The sequence below is a fragment of the Pygocentrus nattereri genome, chromosome 12, assembly GCF_015220715.1.
Source record: "Pygocentrus nattereri isolate fPygNat1 chromosome 12, fPygNat1.pri, whole genome shotgun sequence".
Classification (NCBI taxonomy): Eukaryota; Metazoa; Chordata; class Actinopteri; order Characiformes; family Serrasalmidae; genus Pygocentrus; species Pygocentrus nattereri.
In genome coordinates, this window is record NC_051222.1 from 19,568,314 (window position 1) to 19,585,736 (window position 17,423).

Genomic DNA, 17,423 nt, shown 5'->3' on the forward strand with positions numbered 1-17,423 from the left:
ATGGTCGGTTGCTAGGTAACTGGCATGACAGTTGAATGTGGATGTTGATCAAAAAAGGTTAAGATTTCCTGACTTGAGAAAATGCTGTAAGAAAAGATTCTTAAGTTAAGATAAGAATCGCTTCTATAATACAATTGGGGGGGAAAATCGTATCTTGGCCTGTCAGATCAAAAAGATAGGAAGTTTCTGTAATACGACCCCAGGAATGTAAGAAATGCATCAATTTGGGGGCACAGTGTCTTGAAACAGCTTTAACATAAAGCGTCAACACCAGCCTGTTTGAATACCCTTCAGCTCAGTTAAAGTTTCTGATACATAGAGAAGTTGAATCTGATTGGACTCCCTCGGTGTCTTTTTTTTTTTTTTTTTTTTTTTTTTTCCTTTTCCTCCTTTTCTCTATCCCAAACTCAGAGTGGAAAAATGACCCCACAGATTGGCCAGGCATCTCTTATTTTGACTAATACCATTACATGACAATCACCAGGTAGGCTAAGCTAGTCAGTATCATCATAGCTAATGTCAGCTAACATTGTGATCAAAATGGTAATGTCTATACTGTTAGGCTGCATAATATTTATCATTATTTTTTGTTCTGTATGTAGTTTCTCCAGTCACATTTGTAATTCTGAATGAAGCGATCATGAGATTTTAGCTGATGAGGTCATAACCGTAAGAATTTTTAACTATTAAGGGGCCAAATTAGCTTATCTAGCTTCCTAAATGTGCTTATTAGGTAGGTAACACTGGTAGTACTGTCGAATTGGTACACTACACTGATGGGTTCGTGCACACACATTCAAACAAATGTTTTACACAGAATTGTGTGTCGTCAAGAAAAAGCTTTTCTTTTTTGGTCCCAGAATGATGACATAAGCAAAAAAAATCAATGTCAGTCTGCTAGTGTACAGTGCATCACAAAAGAGAGCACACCCCTCACATTTCTGCAGATATTTAAGTACATCTTTTCATGGGACCACACTGACAAAATGACACTGACACAATGAAAAGTAGTCTGTGTGCAGCTTATATAACAGTGTAAATTTATTCTTCCCTCAAAATAACTCAGTATACAGCCATTAATGTCTAAACCACCAGCAACAAAAGTGAGTACACCCCTAAATGTCCAAATTGAGCACTGCTTGTCATTTTCCCTCCAAAATGTGACCCGTTAGTGTTACAGGTGTGTTCAAATTTGTAGTACAGCTCTCACACTCTCTCATACTGGTCACTGAAAGTTTCAACATGACACCTCATAGCAAAGAACTCTCTGAGGATCTTAAAAGACGAATTGTTGCACTACATGAAGATGGCCAAGGCTACAAGAAGATTGCCAACACCCTGAAACTGAGCTGCAGCACAGTGGCCAAGATCATCCACTGTTTTTAAAGAGCAGGGTCCATTCAGAACAGACCTTGTGTTGGTCGTCCAAAGAAGCTGAGTGCACGTGCTCAGCGTCACATCCAAATGCTGTCTTTGAAAGAAAGGCGCAGGAGTGCTGTCAGCATTGCTGCAGAGACTGAAGAGGTGGGGGGTCAGCCTGTCAGTGCTCAGACCATATGCCGCATACTACATCAAATTGGTCTGCATGGCTGATACCCCAGAAGGAAGCGTCTTCTGAAGTCTGTACACAAGAAAGCCCGCAAACAGTTTGCTGAAGACATGTCAACAAAGGACATGGATTACTGGAACCATATCCTATGGTCTGATGAGACCAAGATTAATTTGTTTGGTTCAGATGGTCTCAAGCATGTGTGACGGCAATCAGATGAGGTGTACAAAGAGTGTGTCATGCCTACAGTCAAGCATGGTGGTGGGAATGTCATGGTCTGGGGCTGCATGAGTGCAGCAGGTGTTGGGGAGTTACATTTCATGGAACACATGAACTCCAATATGTACTGTGAAATACTGAAGCAGAGCATGATCCCCTCCCTCCGGAAACTGGGTTGCAGGGCAGTGTTTCAGCATGATAATGACCCCAAACACACCTCCTAAGATGACCACTGCTTTATTGAAGAGGCTGAGGGTAAAGGTGATTGACTGGCCAAGCATGTCCCCAGACCTAAACCCAAAAGAACATCTTTGGCCATCCTCAAGCGGAAGGTGGAGGAGCGCAAAGTCTCTGATATCCACCTGCTCCGTGATGTCATCATGGAGGAGTGGAAAAGCATCCCGGTGGCAACCTGTGAAGCTCTGGTAAACTCCATGCTCAGGAGAGTTAAGGCAGTTCAGGAAAATAATGGTGGCCTCACAAAATATTGACACTTCAGGAACTGTCTCTTAGGGGTGTACTCACTTTTGTTGCTGGTGGTTTAGACATTAATGGCTGTATACTGAGTTATTTTGAGGGAAGAATAAATTTACACTGTTACATAAGCTGCACACAGACTACTTTTCATTGTGTCAGTGTCATTTTGTCAGTGTGGTCCCATGAAAAGATGTACTTAAATATCTGCAGAAATGTGAGGGGTGTGCTCTCTTTGGTGATACACTGTACATGCCAAATACACACATTATTTGTGCTGCCATCTAAATGTTCTGCAGAACCAAGTTAGAATGTGATCAAAACGATCTCATCACATTGTGGTATAGTTTGATCTTTCATGATGAACTGAGCGATTTCCTAAAGAATCATAAGTCAAACCCATTTCAAGGTCAGAGATTTACACCCCTGCCGTGTACCGATGTGTTGTTCTAGCACTTTCCTTGGTCGCTCATGTCCCTTTAAGAGAAAGTGGCTGGTGCTCTGCTCCCCCGTCAGCATTCCGCATTCTGGGCTGTGGTGCCATGGAGCGCTGGAGGGAGGCCTTTGGTTGACGTTGATTCAAGTTACCCTTTTACACTGATCCGAGAGCAGCTTGCAGTTTACCGTCCACTAAAAATAACGGTCAGGGATTGGACACAGGAAACTAATCCCAGATCAGTTTTAAAGTGCTGCTCCACTGAGTCTCATCTGCTGCTGCAGTTAGGGAGAGGAGAGTCAGGGTGCACATCCTGCCGCTCCAATGCCCATTTTTGCTGGGACATAGGCAGTCTTGCCTTGGGACCTTTGCAGGAAAGTGATGCCACATTAGTCATGTCTCTGTAGAGATGGCACCGAGTGGCATGCACTCAGTGTCTATTTAAAGATCCCAGCCCTTTTGCCCATTTCAAGTGGTGTAGTGTATCGCCAGTTACGGGTGCCAGTTAAGCAGTAGAACACGAGAGGGAGTGTGTTATCGTGAAATATGACTCGGTACGTACTTCAAAAGGAGAGGCTTACAGCATACTTTGCAGCACGTGAGTGAAGTTTGTTACTGTGACGCAGCAACGAGATGCTTGGAAAAGAACTATAACTTTATAATTTGGTGGACGGAACTGCTAACATTTAAAAACATTAAATGACGTTCACAGCCCAGTTTACTTATTACTCACTTTAATTATTTAACTGTTCTATAAAAGCAATAGAACACTCATGTTCATGTGTTTTCACGAATAACATCACGGCTGTGATGAACAACGACTAAATCGCACCCGTTAAACTTTTTTTTTTTTTTTTTCCCTCTTCGCCTCTGTTTTGCTATCCTATGTGTGTTCACCCATGTGGTGGTGGCAATTGTGTATGTGGTTTGCATGCAACTTTGAGAAATCGATTTATGCTATCTGTTCACACTTCAAGACAAGTAACCAAAATTCCTGACCTGTCAGATTTCCGTCTTTTCATCCGACTGGTCATTCAGAGCTCATTTAGGCATTTAATTAGGCATCGATTCACCCTCAGTCTGCACAGCAAGCGACAGTCAATCCAGTTAAAATGTAGACAGATTCTGAAATTCAGTTGGCTATGAGCAAATCGGCATTAAAGTGGGCTAGAATCACGTAGTGCATGCCTGGTTTGTGTACTCTGAAAAGAAATTTGTCAAATGTAATCACTTTCCCCTTGGCTCTAGTCAAGAGGTGGGTGATGGCAAAAATGTAAATCGCAATACGTTGGGAAATTTTTACACTAAACAATGTCACAATATCATTTTTTTTTTTTTTTCTGGCATACTGTTTTGCACTAAATTCAGGTATATTGGAATAATGTTGCTCTCCGTATAGTGAAACATGCAGTTGATCAATGTTCTACAAGTACTGATATACACCAAATGATCAGAAAAGCATATTATAATGTATTATAACAACACACTTGCTTTGTCTGTTTTTTTTTTTTTCTCTTTGCTAACAAGACCAGTGTAGCTAACAAATAATGGAAAGTTTCATGTAGCTTTTAGCTTTCTGAAATCTGTACCCAAGTCATCCACATACTTGCCAGAAACATTTCACTTGCTTAGAAGGTTTCTGCTACTGTATGTAATTTTAAAATTAGACAGAAGTAGCAGTGTTGGGATTAGCTGGTGTAAAGCGGGGTTGGGATTAGCTGGTGTAAAGCGGGGTTGGGATTAGCTGGTGTAAAGCGGGGTTGGGATTAGCTGGTGTAAAGCGGGGTTGGGATTAGCTGGTGTAAAATCCAGAAAACTCTGTATACTGAAGGTAGGAGCAATGTTTTGAAGGTACAACTTCTTTTTTGGGGTTATTCGCTGCTGGCGGTTGCAGCAGAATGCAGGAAGAATAGCCAACATGCTAGGATGCAGTGGAAACGGTCTTCAAAACATTTCTACAATGGAAAGAATCATTACTCGATAATAAACGACGTATCAGATGAGGAGGACACACTAAAAGCTCAAGTTAGCAAAGTATGCTTAGATTAGGTTATAGATCCGTGGCTAGCAGTCAGGATTGGCGGACACAACGTTTCTAAAAGTTGCATATTGTAGCAGGAGAACATTGATGAATGAAAACATTGACAGAATTCATGATTTCATACTAATGAATTCATAAAACTGATGAGGCTGAAGTAGTAGTAGTAGTAATGTGTGCAGTCATCTTAGTTTAAGTGGCTCTGCGAAATTAAATAGCCTGACTTCTTTACAGAGATGATTGTCTGAACTCGGTCCTTAAACAGCGCAGTTAGACTTGCGAGGAGTTCTGTGGTAACCTGCGTGTGGTTTTGTGTGCTATGATGCACTCACTTTCACGCTCTAGGTTCACACTTTCGCCTTGGGTGTGTTCTCACAAGAGGACCGTAGAGCCCAGCTGGGCTGTGCAGGGACCTGCAGCCACTCACAAATTTAACCACATCTGTGCCTTTTAGAACCTCTTAAGACTTTTGTTTACTATAAACTGGTCAAATGAAAGTGTGGCTCTGCAGATTCACTGTCATGTCAAGCATCTGAGGCACTCACTTAATTATTTGACTACATTTGTAGGTTACAGTATCTGATACTAGTTGGTCTTGAATGCTCTTGTAGCTTTAACTTTATTCTGATCCAGTCTGGAGTTTATCATGATCTACAGTGTTGTCTGCTTTTATAGACTGGGTTCTTTAGCCACTTTGGATGCATGTTTAGGGTTTTTTTTTTTTTTTTTTTTTTTTTTTGTAGAAATGTCTTTCATACAGAGCCACAGCAATGTTCAGTGGTCTTTTTTTCTTGATTTTTCTCGGGAGCATACATTGCGCTTTGCTGTCACTGTGTTGAAGCATTCCAAATCATATCTGACTGGTCAGCTGTCGCTGCAGATTTAAACTTGGCTTTGTGAAGCAGAAAACCCTCTTTGCAAGATTTTTGAGGGGACTGTATTGGGACTCAGAAACCTGTTGTGAAGTATTCATTTTTCTTGTCTTGTGGATGAATTACACACATTGGTCATTGTCTGCCTGGTTCTCCTTGGCTGCTTGTTTTAAATGGGGATTTGATGTTCCTTAAACGGCAGCATCACATACAGGTGTTGCAGCAGTGTTTTGTTTGTGTAATGGTATTATTGTTGGTAATAGGGATGTTGATAATTAACCGAATAACTATTAATTGACACTAGTTTGACCAATGCTTTTGGTTAAAAAGTCAATTTAAACTCTGAAGTCATATTTGAGTAGGCAGGTTTTTCTTCACACAGAGGTTATTTTGTGATGCACAACTCCAGGTTCTCTTAACTCCACTTAATTACAGCTGATAGTGTGGTTGATGGTGACATAACAGTAATTAAACCATTCTTAATGATGAAATCCATGGTTTTCTATTTAGTCATTGGTGAAGAGTCGACCCTGATATACTTTAATCAAAGACTGACCCCTGCTCATGTTAAAATGTTGATATTTCTCACCAGAAGTGACGGGAATATTTAGCCACATGGCACAGCACTAAGGCAGGCTATTACTGTCGTCACCCAGCAATTTACATGCACTTGAACTTACATGGGTCATTTGTGTTTTTCCTCTAGGTGGTGAAGACTGTGGGTCTGCGTGAGGTTTGGTTTTTTGGGCTGCAGTACACAGACAGTAAAGGCTACACCACGTGGCTGAAGCTCAATAAGAAGGTAAGGTTTTTCTTTTTCTCCAAGTCCCCCCCCCCTTTCCACAGTTCCTGCCAGTTTCAAAAAAGCCCCTGCTCCAATTAGCCTGTGGTTAGTGTGGGCCTCAGATGTGCAGTTTAATGGCCTTCCTGCTCTGGAGTGCCAAGCAGTGAAAAGAAGCATCTGACCAGAACCCTTCTGATGGAAAAACTTCAGGACAAAAGTGTCTTCACTGTGTAGGAAACCCAGAGAAAAACAGGGATAAACTACAGTGTGAGCATCAACAAAATGGTCCTGACTAGGTGTAAAGTGTTTTTCCAAAGATGGCTGTTAAATTTTCAAAATTTCTGTTAAAATTTAATGATTAAGATGTAGACCAATTCAGAGTAATTTGGTCTGAAATAGTCTGTTTAGAAATGTTCGCAATGGCTTTGATGGGACCCAGACGTCTGATGCATGTATTGCTCCATTACAGCTTCCTCACAGAACACCTTGCCTGATGTTTGAGACATCTTGAGATGTGATTTGTTTTGTTTTGTGGTAGCTTTGCAATGTGGCTTTAGCCTTTTTACAATTGAAACCCCTTTTAAGGTTATGGTTATGTTTTCAAGTAATCATATTTAGGTAGTTTTGTGTTTTGACTTAAATTTCCCCTTTGAGGATAAAGTGCAAACAGAAACAAGCCAAAAAACAAGCTTGTAGATGAGATGGCAGACCATCCCATTGTAAACAGTGATGGAAATTAACACTGTAAATGAACATACAGTAACTTTCTCCAACATAGCTTAGATTCGAACTTGCACTGAGACAATGCACCTTCAAATGTATGTTGTGTATAAGCTACTGGACACCTTAATTTATTTCTCGATAAATAAAGTATCTATATACATATATTATAATCATGCATGTAGCCTACATTTTGTGTATATTCTACACAATGATGAAATCAATCAATTATAACATGCATTAATTGAGCTGTTCAATTCATTTAATCACTTATTTTTTTGAATAATTTGAATGCTAGACCCTTACCTATAGCATTGTGCAGTCTGTGTCCAAAACACTGGAGACTTGGCCACTCGTTGTCTTTCAGAGCTTTGATCATATTGGTGGCGCTGTCTGTAGTCATACAGCTGAGTCGGTCTTCGTCTAAAACTTTCAACATGTTAATGAATCCTGACTTTTCCACAGTACATATGGGCACCATGTCTTTTGCAATAAACAGCGCTACAGCATCTGTGATTGCCTTCCACCGTGCTCCATTCTTATCATATGGCACACAGTTCAAAAACGTGTCAGGGGCCGTTGTTTGCTTTACTTTGGATGGCGTGCTAGTGTTGCGGCTGTTTTCACTCCGCTGGGAGCAGCTCTTCTCCCATTCCGCTGCATGCCTGTTGGAATAAATTTGTAGCGCTGCTTCCTTTGGAAGCAACAGTTTTAAAACACACCTTACAGCGAGGACTTGTTTGGTCTGCGTCCGTCGCCGCAAAACCGAACCAATTCCAGACCACGGAGCTGGTTACTCCTTTCTTGGGCACAAGCTCTGTCTTTTTCCCAACCGCCGTCAAGTTGTTTGTACAAGCGCGCGGGAGGAGGGGCTAAGGTGATTCTGAACTACGGGAGCCCAAAGGGTCAGTGGCGGAAATTAAATCTGAGAAAAAACGATTTTCATAAAAACACATCGTCCTTAACTGTAAATTCAAATTAATCGATAAAATCGATTTATCGCCCAGCTCTAATTAGTAGTCATTTCATATAGCAACTTTCAGTGGGGAAGATTTTAGTGCCAGACTTTTTGGACAGCTGGTTTCTGTCACCACTGTGAACAATTCTGAGTCACAAAATTTCTCTATCATGGAGCATTTCACATCAACCCACTCTGAATGATTTGTATGTCTTAACCATTAAATTATGTGGAAATCAGTTTAAATCCCCTTTAATGCCTAATGCAGCATCCTTTCATTGTGTGTGTCTGTCTGTCTGTGTGTGTGGGTGTGGGTGTGGGTTTTGCCCAAGTAAAGATGAGTTCAGCACTCCTGGATGTAATATGTACCCACTGCAGAGACTGCATATATGTGTTTCTCTGTGCTTGTGTGGTCCTGTGTGTACAAGAGGGAGAAGGAAAGGAGAAAGAAAGATTTTAATGGTAGGGACTGAAGTGATCCCAGCCGGCGTTGCAGTGTGGGACGGTCACATTGATGTACAGCAGGATTTCTTTAAGAAGTGGTTCTGGTGGAAAGTATTCAGGTCGCTCCTGGGCTGGAGGTGGGCATAATGCAGCATGTTGAAGATGAAAGAGAGTAAGAGAGAAAGTGAAGGTGAAAGGCAGAGCGAGTGAGACCTCAGGCCAATCACTTATATTTTAGATTCAATCCACACAGCTTAGAGTCAACCTGAAATCAAAATGTCAGTTTTTTACTTTATTTTATGCTCCTGGTCATATTAGGCACGTTGTATTATATACCATTTAAAAGACAAACGAATGGTTTTTGCCTGTATAAACATTGACTGGAGTGTAATGATTTTTTTGCCTGCTACCAAAACATAATCTGAGATTTAATGACATCTCTGTGCACCAGTAAGCAGAGAAAAATATTACCTAATAATGTTGTACTCCTGCCACTCCTGCCCCACTGTCATCAAATGACATGCTCCTATAGCTCAAAAACTTCTGTCAATGCAGAGGTTTCCTTAGAAACATGTTGCTGTATGAAAGGAAAATGCATTATTGCCCATTCTTGTTGACTCAAGCACAGTACTCTTAAATTCATCTGCTGTGAAAGTATTTTTTAAAGTTGCACAATTTTTAAGGTCATGGAACTTCATTACATTCATCATACAGTCTGTGCTTAATTTAACTTGTTGTTGTTGTTGTTGTTGTTGTTGTTGTTGTTGTTGTTGTTGTTGTTGTTGTTGTTGTTGTTGTTGTTGTTGTTGTTGTTGTTGTTGTTGTTGTTGTTGTTGTTGTTGTTGTTGTTGTTGTTGTTGTTGTTGTTGTTGTTGTTGTTGTTGTTGTTGTTGTTGTTGTTGTTGTTGTTGTTGTTTCTTAGGTGACACAGCAGGATGTGAAAAAGGAGAACCCTCTACAATTCAAGTTCCGAGCAAAGTTCTTCCCAGAGGACGTGTCTGAAGAGCTGATCCAGGAGATTACACAGCGCCTCTTCTTCTTGCAGGTAATGTTTCAATGTTTGAATTTATTTATTTATTTTTTATTTATTTATTTAATATATATACTTTTTTTTCTTTCAAAACTGATTTTTTAAATTTAGTTTGTAGCTTAAATACTGGTGTTGGATCAGTTTCAGTGCGAGATGATAGACTTGCCCTTCATTAAAACTGGAGTCAGCCCTGTCCTGTTTCATGCCCTTGCTGACTGCACCCTGCAACTCAGAAGTGCACATTAGAAAAAACGATATCTTAGCAAGTGAAATCATCTCAAAGAAGTTAAATCATGTGTAGCCTTTAACTTGCTAACTAGCCAGCTTACAGTGGCAGTCATGTATATGCCTAGTAGTAGTTTACAAGATGAAGCCCACATTAGCAAATGATTTCTGGGCAAGTTACTCTTCATAAGTCTACCTTAGGTTCACCAGAGTTCTCGCTGCTCCAGCAGGTCCTTAAGAACTTCACTTCTGAACTTCACAGCTAACACAGTAGTGGAACCAGCAGTAAATGAGTATATCTCTGCTACAATATCTCCCCAGCATAGCACAGTGGTTATAACCTAGTTCTCAAGGCCCCCCAAATGGTCCACATTGTTCGTTCATCCCTGTGTGTTGCGAGATGGTTTGTAACAAAAATCTGCACAGTCCAGTAGACCCTGAGGACAAAGTTGGGAACCTCTGATCAATCACATCTGATTAAATTAAGTAACTAATTAACAATCCCGCAAATGGAGTGGGATTGTACGGCCTTCGATTGGAAATACTGGTCTAGGAACTATTCAGCATTCATAAGGTTGTCTCACACAGCTGAGCAAGAGAATTTGTATTAGACCTCAAAGCCTAATCCTGACTTGAGGTTTTCAAAGTCAATCTATGATTAGCACTCAATTAACACACTTTGTAGTTTGATACATATCACACCGTATACTGCACTTAGGGTCAGATGCTAGCTTCTGCATTTTACGGAGTGCTCTAGTCAGTACAGTGTTTCTTAGGTAGGACTGGGTGTCGTTTCAGTGCCCTGACATTGTGTTTACTGACTGCAATGGATTGCAGACTAATCCTGAAGTGCTGTCATCAATTAGATATGTATGGGATGTTATTTAAACAGCAAATCAGTGTGGATTTGAAACTGGCTCACTGATGCTTATGAGCCCAACTACGTAGGTTTTAAAATTGGGTATTGAATGACATGGAATGTTTGATGCACTGTGTTGTTGGTGGAATTCTATTGGTACCATAACACTTTTATGTCAGTATTTAAAAGGTAATGAACAGTATAACCAGCTACCAAGTCTAAAGCTCTGTTTGCTGTTTCTTCCTAGGTGAAGGAGGCCATTTTGAATGATGAAAATTACTGCCCTCCAGAGACAGCAGTGCTTCTGGCGTCGTACGCAGTTCAGGCCAAATATGCAGACTACAACAAAGACATCCACAAGCCTGGCTATCTTGCCAATGAAAGGCTGCTGCCACAGAGGTGATTTCTGTGACTTTGCTGAATTCCTTCATTCCTTACTGAATGATCATTCTGAATGTGTACGAATACATCGCCTCTTCCTTCATAGACCAGGAGAGTTAATGGATCGCAAAATGTACGGTGTTCCTGTCATCCCACATTTGGTTGAACTGAGATGTGTGGTGTCTGAAGTTTGCTTCTTTCATTTCTCACTAAAGCTTTGAGACTAATGAAGCTAACAAGTAACAGCTTATGACTTAAGCAGTTAGCTCTTTGCAAACTGCATTCCTAAAATTACCCATTTGCCACAGCTGTTAAATAATCTCAAATAGACTTGTTTGTGGTTTCTGACACTGTATGACAAACTGTTATCTGTAAAAATGGACCAAAGCACCAACAAAATTCAGACCCATTCCATGCAAATACATTTTGGCCTCATATTAAAATGGTCTTAACATAACACCTACTGGTCTAGCATACTGATGACACATGTGATGACGCATGCTGACATGTGGCTAGGGCTTCTGCTGCTGTTTTATGTCCTGGTGTTTATTTTTACAGAGCACATCACATGAAACTGTACTAGCAGCTTTCTTTGAACATTTTGTCTGTACTTTGTTCCATTTTGTCCATTGTGAATGACTAAAAATTAGTAGTAGGCAGTGCTGCGTATTGAACTTTATTTAACATCATTCTGTTTTTCCTTTGAATTTGATTTAATCCACAGCAAATTGCAGTAGAAAGACCATAATGGTGAGCTTATGACTTTAAAGAGACCTCAGACATCAGCTGTCTCAAATCGTTTCAAACTTATGCCGGACTAGGCAGTGTCAAAACACAATCCTATGTGTCATGAGCTATAATTAAACGTCTCTGGGCCTTGGCAAGCATTTGATAGTTGCTCACTAAATTACCTTGTGTGGTGATTTGGCTTGAGGGAAGGACTAAGCGTTTGTTGAAGGATAACTTTGCAAGTTATAATCCCTATGAAGTCCAGTCAGAGTCCACAAACCACAAAAAAGCTTGTTTTTGTATTACTAATATTGTCAAACTTGAATGAAGAAATGTGAGCTCAGATGATCCTAAATTAGTTCAGAGGGATGGGTTGTTAGATTTTGTAGTCTATAAATCCATCTAGGAAGTCTCACTTTATTTATTAGTAGGGCTGTAACAATACACAAAATCCAATTCATTGTAAAACTAAATGGTTGTGTCTTGATTTGATGCATTTTTCAGTATGGCAAAAACAAGGACGTATGTTAATGTGATTATGGTTGGATGGTGCACACAGCCTACGTGATTGTACTGGGTGTCATCAGAATGATGCTGTCATATGCAAAATTATGAACAACACCCCCAGTCAAATGACATTTTGTTGATTCAAGTGAAAATAAGCTAAAACATGAATAAGTATGACATTGTTAGTCCAAATTTTTAAATCAACAAAGCATGTCAAGGTTGCACTGGGGTGCCAGAACCTTTACATATTTTTCAGGTTTAACACGGTTTTCAATTCTAAGGTCATGATATGGTAATAGTTTGTTTTTTTTTCCATTTGTTTGTTTTTTAAACTGACTGGCACAACACCCTCTATTGAAATATATGCCAGAAATCACAGGCATTATTTGTGATTGATTTGTACTGAAGTCCAGACGTTTGAGAGTGGGTATGTGCATAACATAAACCCGCCTCCCCTTCCCACCCACTTTACTCTGATTGGATGTGCCCAAATGTTAGTGTTAATCATTAACTCTGACTTCCATGATAAATGAGAGACCCCTGGAAAAAAGAGCAGGCTATACAGCTTTAAATCAATTTTTTAAATTAGATTTCCCATTACGTTTTAAATTCATTATATGCTTATTTGTTTGGTTCTGTTGGTGTGCCGTTTGTTCTGAATGCTGTTTTAACATCCGTTGTTGTGTTCAGAGTTCTAGAGCAACACAAACTGACTAAAGAACAGTGGGAGGAGAGAATACAGACCTGGCATGAGGAGCATAGAGGCATGCTCAGGTAATTGCTGCTTTCAGCCATCACACAAACGCATACAATAGCTAATAGCAGTTTCTGTGTGCACAGTATGTGGCAGCATGTTATTTGGTTGTCTGATCTTGTCTACTGTTGGCGTGTCTTTCCAGAGAGGACTCGATGATGGAATATCTGAAAATTGCTCAGGATCTGGAGATGTATGGAGTGAACTACTTTGAGATCAAGAATAAGAAGGGGACAGAACTGTGGCTGGGAGTGGATGCTCTAGGGCTCAACATTTATGAACATGAAGACAAGTGAGTTTTCCGTGATAAATTGAGTTTAAATTGAGTGTAAGGTGTTTAAAAGAGATCAATGAATATTCTGAATTAATTAGAATGAAGGAGTAATCCAGTAATTTAGTTAATTAGCTACTAAATAATTTGGCTAATAAATCACGGTACATAGGGATGGGATGGTTACTTGTGTGAAGGATGTAATGTTGTTAGTTTTCTATCTTGATGGAAATAGCAAATATGTTAAATCAAGGGGGATATTTTTCCAGGAGTAGAAATGCAGTTAATTACGCTATAAACAGTTTACTATATAAATAGTGTGAATGTGAATAGAATAAATCCTATGACTGATGCTTCTGGTTTTGTCCAACATTGGCTATGAAACATGACAGAATGCAGTGGGTACCAATGGGCTGATGAAGAAACTAAAATGTACCTTTATCTTAGCAGAGGACAAAACAGTAATATAAGACACTAAAAGGACATATCGGGCCAGTTACTGATAAATTGGCGTTTCCGTTATTTTAGCCCCTGCTTTCACACTTATGATGTAAAATTTAAAAAAAAAAGTCAATAAATTAATCAAATCAAATAAAATAGCAACAAGCTGCTTTAAACATTTCTCTGTAGACTCACTGTGTTTCTCGTACGTTTTTAACAATTGTAATGCAGTTTTATTGCCTTTATTGTTCAAAACTGTTAACTTGTTTGCATGTCTTTATTAAAATATTTGTTGTTCACTTGGATTTAGGTAGCTGGACTACATACTGTTTACATTTTTAAAAAGCCCCAATATTATTTAAAACATTTCAAAACATACAGTTCACTCTTAGTCCGTTCAAACGTATTTGGAAACTACGATGCAGGAAGTGTTTTGAAGTAATTTTTACTGTGACGTCATGAGAACCAACTCATTGCAACTCACCTATTCAGCCTGCAGAACTCTGCCTATTCTGCCTAGAAGTTGTAAGGAGTGTTTCAGCCTGGACTACCTTTTTAAACAAGGCACGTTACAGGACAGTCAGAACAGAACATTTACATAGGAGTCTTAAAAGCACAATATAAAAAAAAAAAAAAGCGATTTACATTTATGATGTAGAGAGAGATGGGAAAATAATCGTCTGAAAATAAGCTATGACTATTTTTGGTACATTACACTACACAAACATAAGTAAACATCAGAGGGGAAATACAATACAGTGGTTGAAGTAAAAATGTTTAAAGTAAATAGCCAACTCTCTGTCTCCTCGCAAATCACACACCAGAACCAAGCATGCTTTTATGTAATTATTAACTATAATTAATGAGGATAATTTCATATTTGTTTAAATTGCTTGTTAAATAATTTTTTTGTGTTAAGGTATATGAGAGGTTCAACAAAAAAACAAAAAAAAATGTCAGTATATTTCAACAGTATCACAAATGTAAATACTGTCTCATCCTTTGTTATATTTGAGGTTGCTGAGGTTTTCCGCTGTAATTTGACAATGCTGATTGCTCAAAATGATGTTAGATGCTATATGTATGAATTAATATTGCAATATTTCAGATGTTTCACACTTTGTTTCGATTTTGCTGTTCTCAGTAGTTTTTGAGGTTATGATTAAGGTATGCTTAGCAGTTTTGCATGGGGCTGTTGACGTCCTCTGCTGGTTGAAAACAGAAGTGCATGAAAAGTCAATGAAACACAAGAGCTATATGGATGGAAACTTAATACTCAGACTTCAGTCAGCAGGGGTCTAAAATGTGGCTTTTTTGTTTACGTTGATGCGAGATTATGAACTCTTAGCTGTGCTTTACACTTTTAGTTATTTAAAATAGGCATGTGTAGTTTTTTAGAATTACTGTAATTGCTTGGTTATTATCTTATTCATTTTTTGACTGCATGTGTGTTGCAGAACCAAAGAGTATGTCTGTAATATGAGCAGCTGATGTTGCGTCTCAGAGTGAGCACAATGGCTGCATCTGTGCTGAATTGAATGTTTGTATTGCGAAAGTTGTGCAGATTCTGTAGGTCACATGTTCGATCACATACCCCGCAGGATCTCTTATTGCTGCACACAGTAAATTATTGTGAAACCTTGCATGTTTTTGTTGTTAGCTAGGGCTATGTATTGTACATTTTCCAATATCTTCTATTAGATTACAATTTTTTTTGCGGCTCCTGATTGTAAGTGATGGCTCTTTTTGGGCACATTGCAAGCGTGCTCAGATAACTTGAGTAAACAAGTTCACTATTTGCATTCCCCTCTAAGCGTGTTGAGCTGTCCAGCGATGTTTTAGCAACATTTTGAAAAGATCTGGTGGCTGGCTAGGAGGAAGCACATGCTAGTCTTCAACCTCCCAACCTGGTAGTATCATGTGGCTGGATGAATGAAATATTTTGTGGGTTTTTTTTTTTACTGACCACAGTGGATTAAAGTCTGATCAAGAAGCACTGTAATTTAAATAGCATGCATATGGAATATAATTTTGATGGCCAACCAGCAGTCTAAATTTTGGGCCAGGCATGTTTGTTGGATCACAGACTAAATACTTGGCTATTAAAATTTGGTACTGTTTTTTTTGATACTTAGTAGTAATACTGTTAGCACTGTAGAAGTGTTACATTTAGGAACCCAACCTAATTCAGAACAATATAAAAGTATTTTATTTCTGGAGTATTTGAAATGCTATTCATAAATGCAGGTGTTCAGATAGCAAAAATAGCATGATTAAATGCTCATCCATAGTAATGTCAGACTGTCATCTTGTGCTGTATGGAGATATAGAATTGGACAGCTTGAGACCCTCTTCCAGGAAGGTGTTTGGAGAGAGAGGGAGAGAGATAGGAGCTGGGATGCAAGTCAGTAAAGGGCACAGTGTTATTTTTGGCTTTAAGGGGGAGAAGCTGGAAGTGGATACGTCAGTCAGGAACGTGGGTGCGCGTGTGTGTTTTGGCCCCAAGCCTCCAGTATAGAGGAGAACTCATACATGACCCTGACTTACAGGAAGCATCTGAGTATACAGGACAGCATGTGGTTGTGGGGTTACATCCCATTTCCTGAAAAATAATGACCTCAGCACTCCAAGCAGAACACCGCTGAACTCTTTTTAATATGGGTGTGTGCACGGATGTAATATAATATTAACTGTTAATATGAATGTAATAAGCCTGAAATATTGTCTGTGCATCTTAATGGCTCTGTAATTGGTCAAAGCCGTCGGTATTCACCATCATGAATCATGTAAGACTTGTACCTGTGTGCCTTGAGATTTATTTGAAAGTGACTGGAGAATTACAAAATATACAACACTCAATTCCAAAAAGTTGGGTCAGTATGTAAAATGCTGATCAAGCAGAAAGCAGCAGGCATTAAATTGTAAACAGTACAAAAACTGGATATTTGATGGTTTACCTGATGACCATCCCTGAAGTAATGTGGTCTAGAAGGCAGAATATGTTGATCCAAAATGTGTACATACCTCTCAGCATTATGGATACCTGCACAGGTTACCAGTGCCATGTGCCACTAATACAACCCCATAGCATGACAGACCCTGGCCTTTGAACTTTATGCAGGTAACAGTCTTGATGGTCCTTTTCTTCTTTAGGTTTGAGAATTTGATGTCCATTATTTCCATTATTTTAAGTCTTGACTAGCCAGACCATTATTCCACTGTGCATCTCTCCATTTCCAATGAGTTTAAGAAAGCAGCGGCGCTATGGAAATTGATTACAAGTGATTTCTCATGTCTGCAGTCTTAAATTGCATTTATGGATGCAGCAACAGTGTTTTGACAACGGTTTGCATTTGTGCATTTGTGGGTTGAGCCTATGTGGTGATATCCATTTCAGAAGCAAGCTGGTTTTTAATGCAGTGCTGTCTCAGGGTTTGAAGATCGCTGGCATTCAGTTCTGGTTTTCAGCTTTGCCTTTTAATTTCTCCAGATTCCCGGAGTCTTTTGATTATATGCAGCATGATTTGCTAACTACCTTAAATCCTTGCAGTCACTTGTTAAGCATTGCTCTTAAAACGATGGATTATTTGCTGATGCTTTTTTTTTTTTTTTTTTTTTTTTGTGAAAGGTGTGATCCTCGACCCATTCTTGCTCAGGACATTTTGCTATGTTCCTAGTCTTAAATTGCCCTCTCCCAAGTTCTTATCTTTAACTTGTATTTAAACAAAGAGT

General features: G+C 39.3%; 1 protein-coding gene across 1 annotated transcript in view; it reads left to right on the forward strand.

The window, feature by feature from the left end:
* LOC108434698 (radixin) overlaps window positions 1-17,423 on the forward strand; it is a 69,178-nt gene that overhangs the window by 36,721 nt on the left and 15,034 nt on the right. Inside the window, exons 4-8 of the mRNA XM_017710028.2 lie at window positions 6,295-6,390; window positions 9,417-9,539; window positions 10,856-11,007; window positions 12,916-12,999; window positions 13,125-13,271. Of these exons, the coding sequence (XP_017565517.1) occupies window positions 6,295-6,390; window positions 9,417-9,539; window positions 10,856-11,007; window positions 12,916-12,999; window positions 13,125-13,271 (602 nt within the window). The remainder of the gene's footprint in view (window positions 1-6,294; window positions 6,391-9,416; window positions 9,540-10,855; window positions 11,008-12,915; window positions 13,000-13,124; window positions 13,272-17,423) is intronic.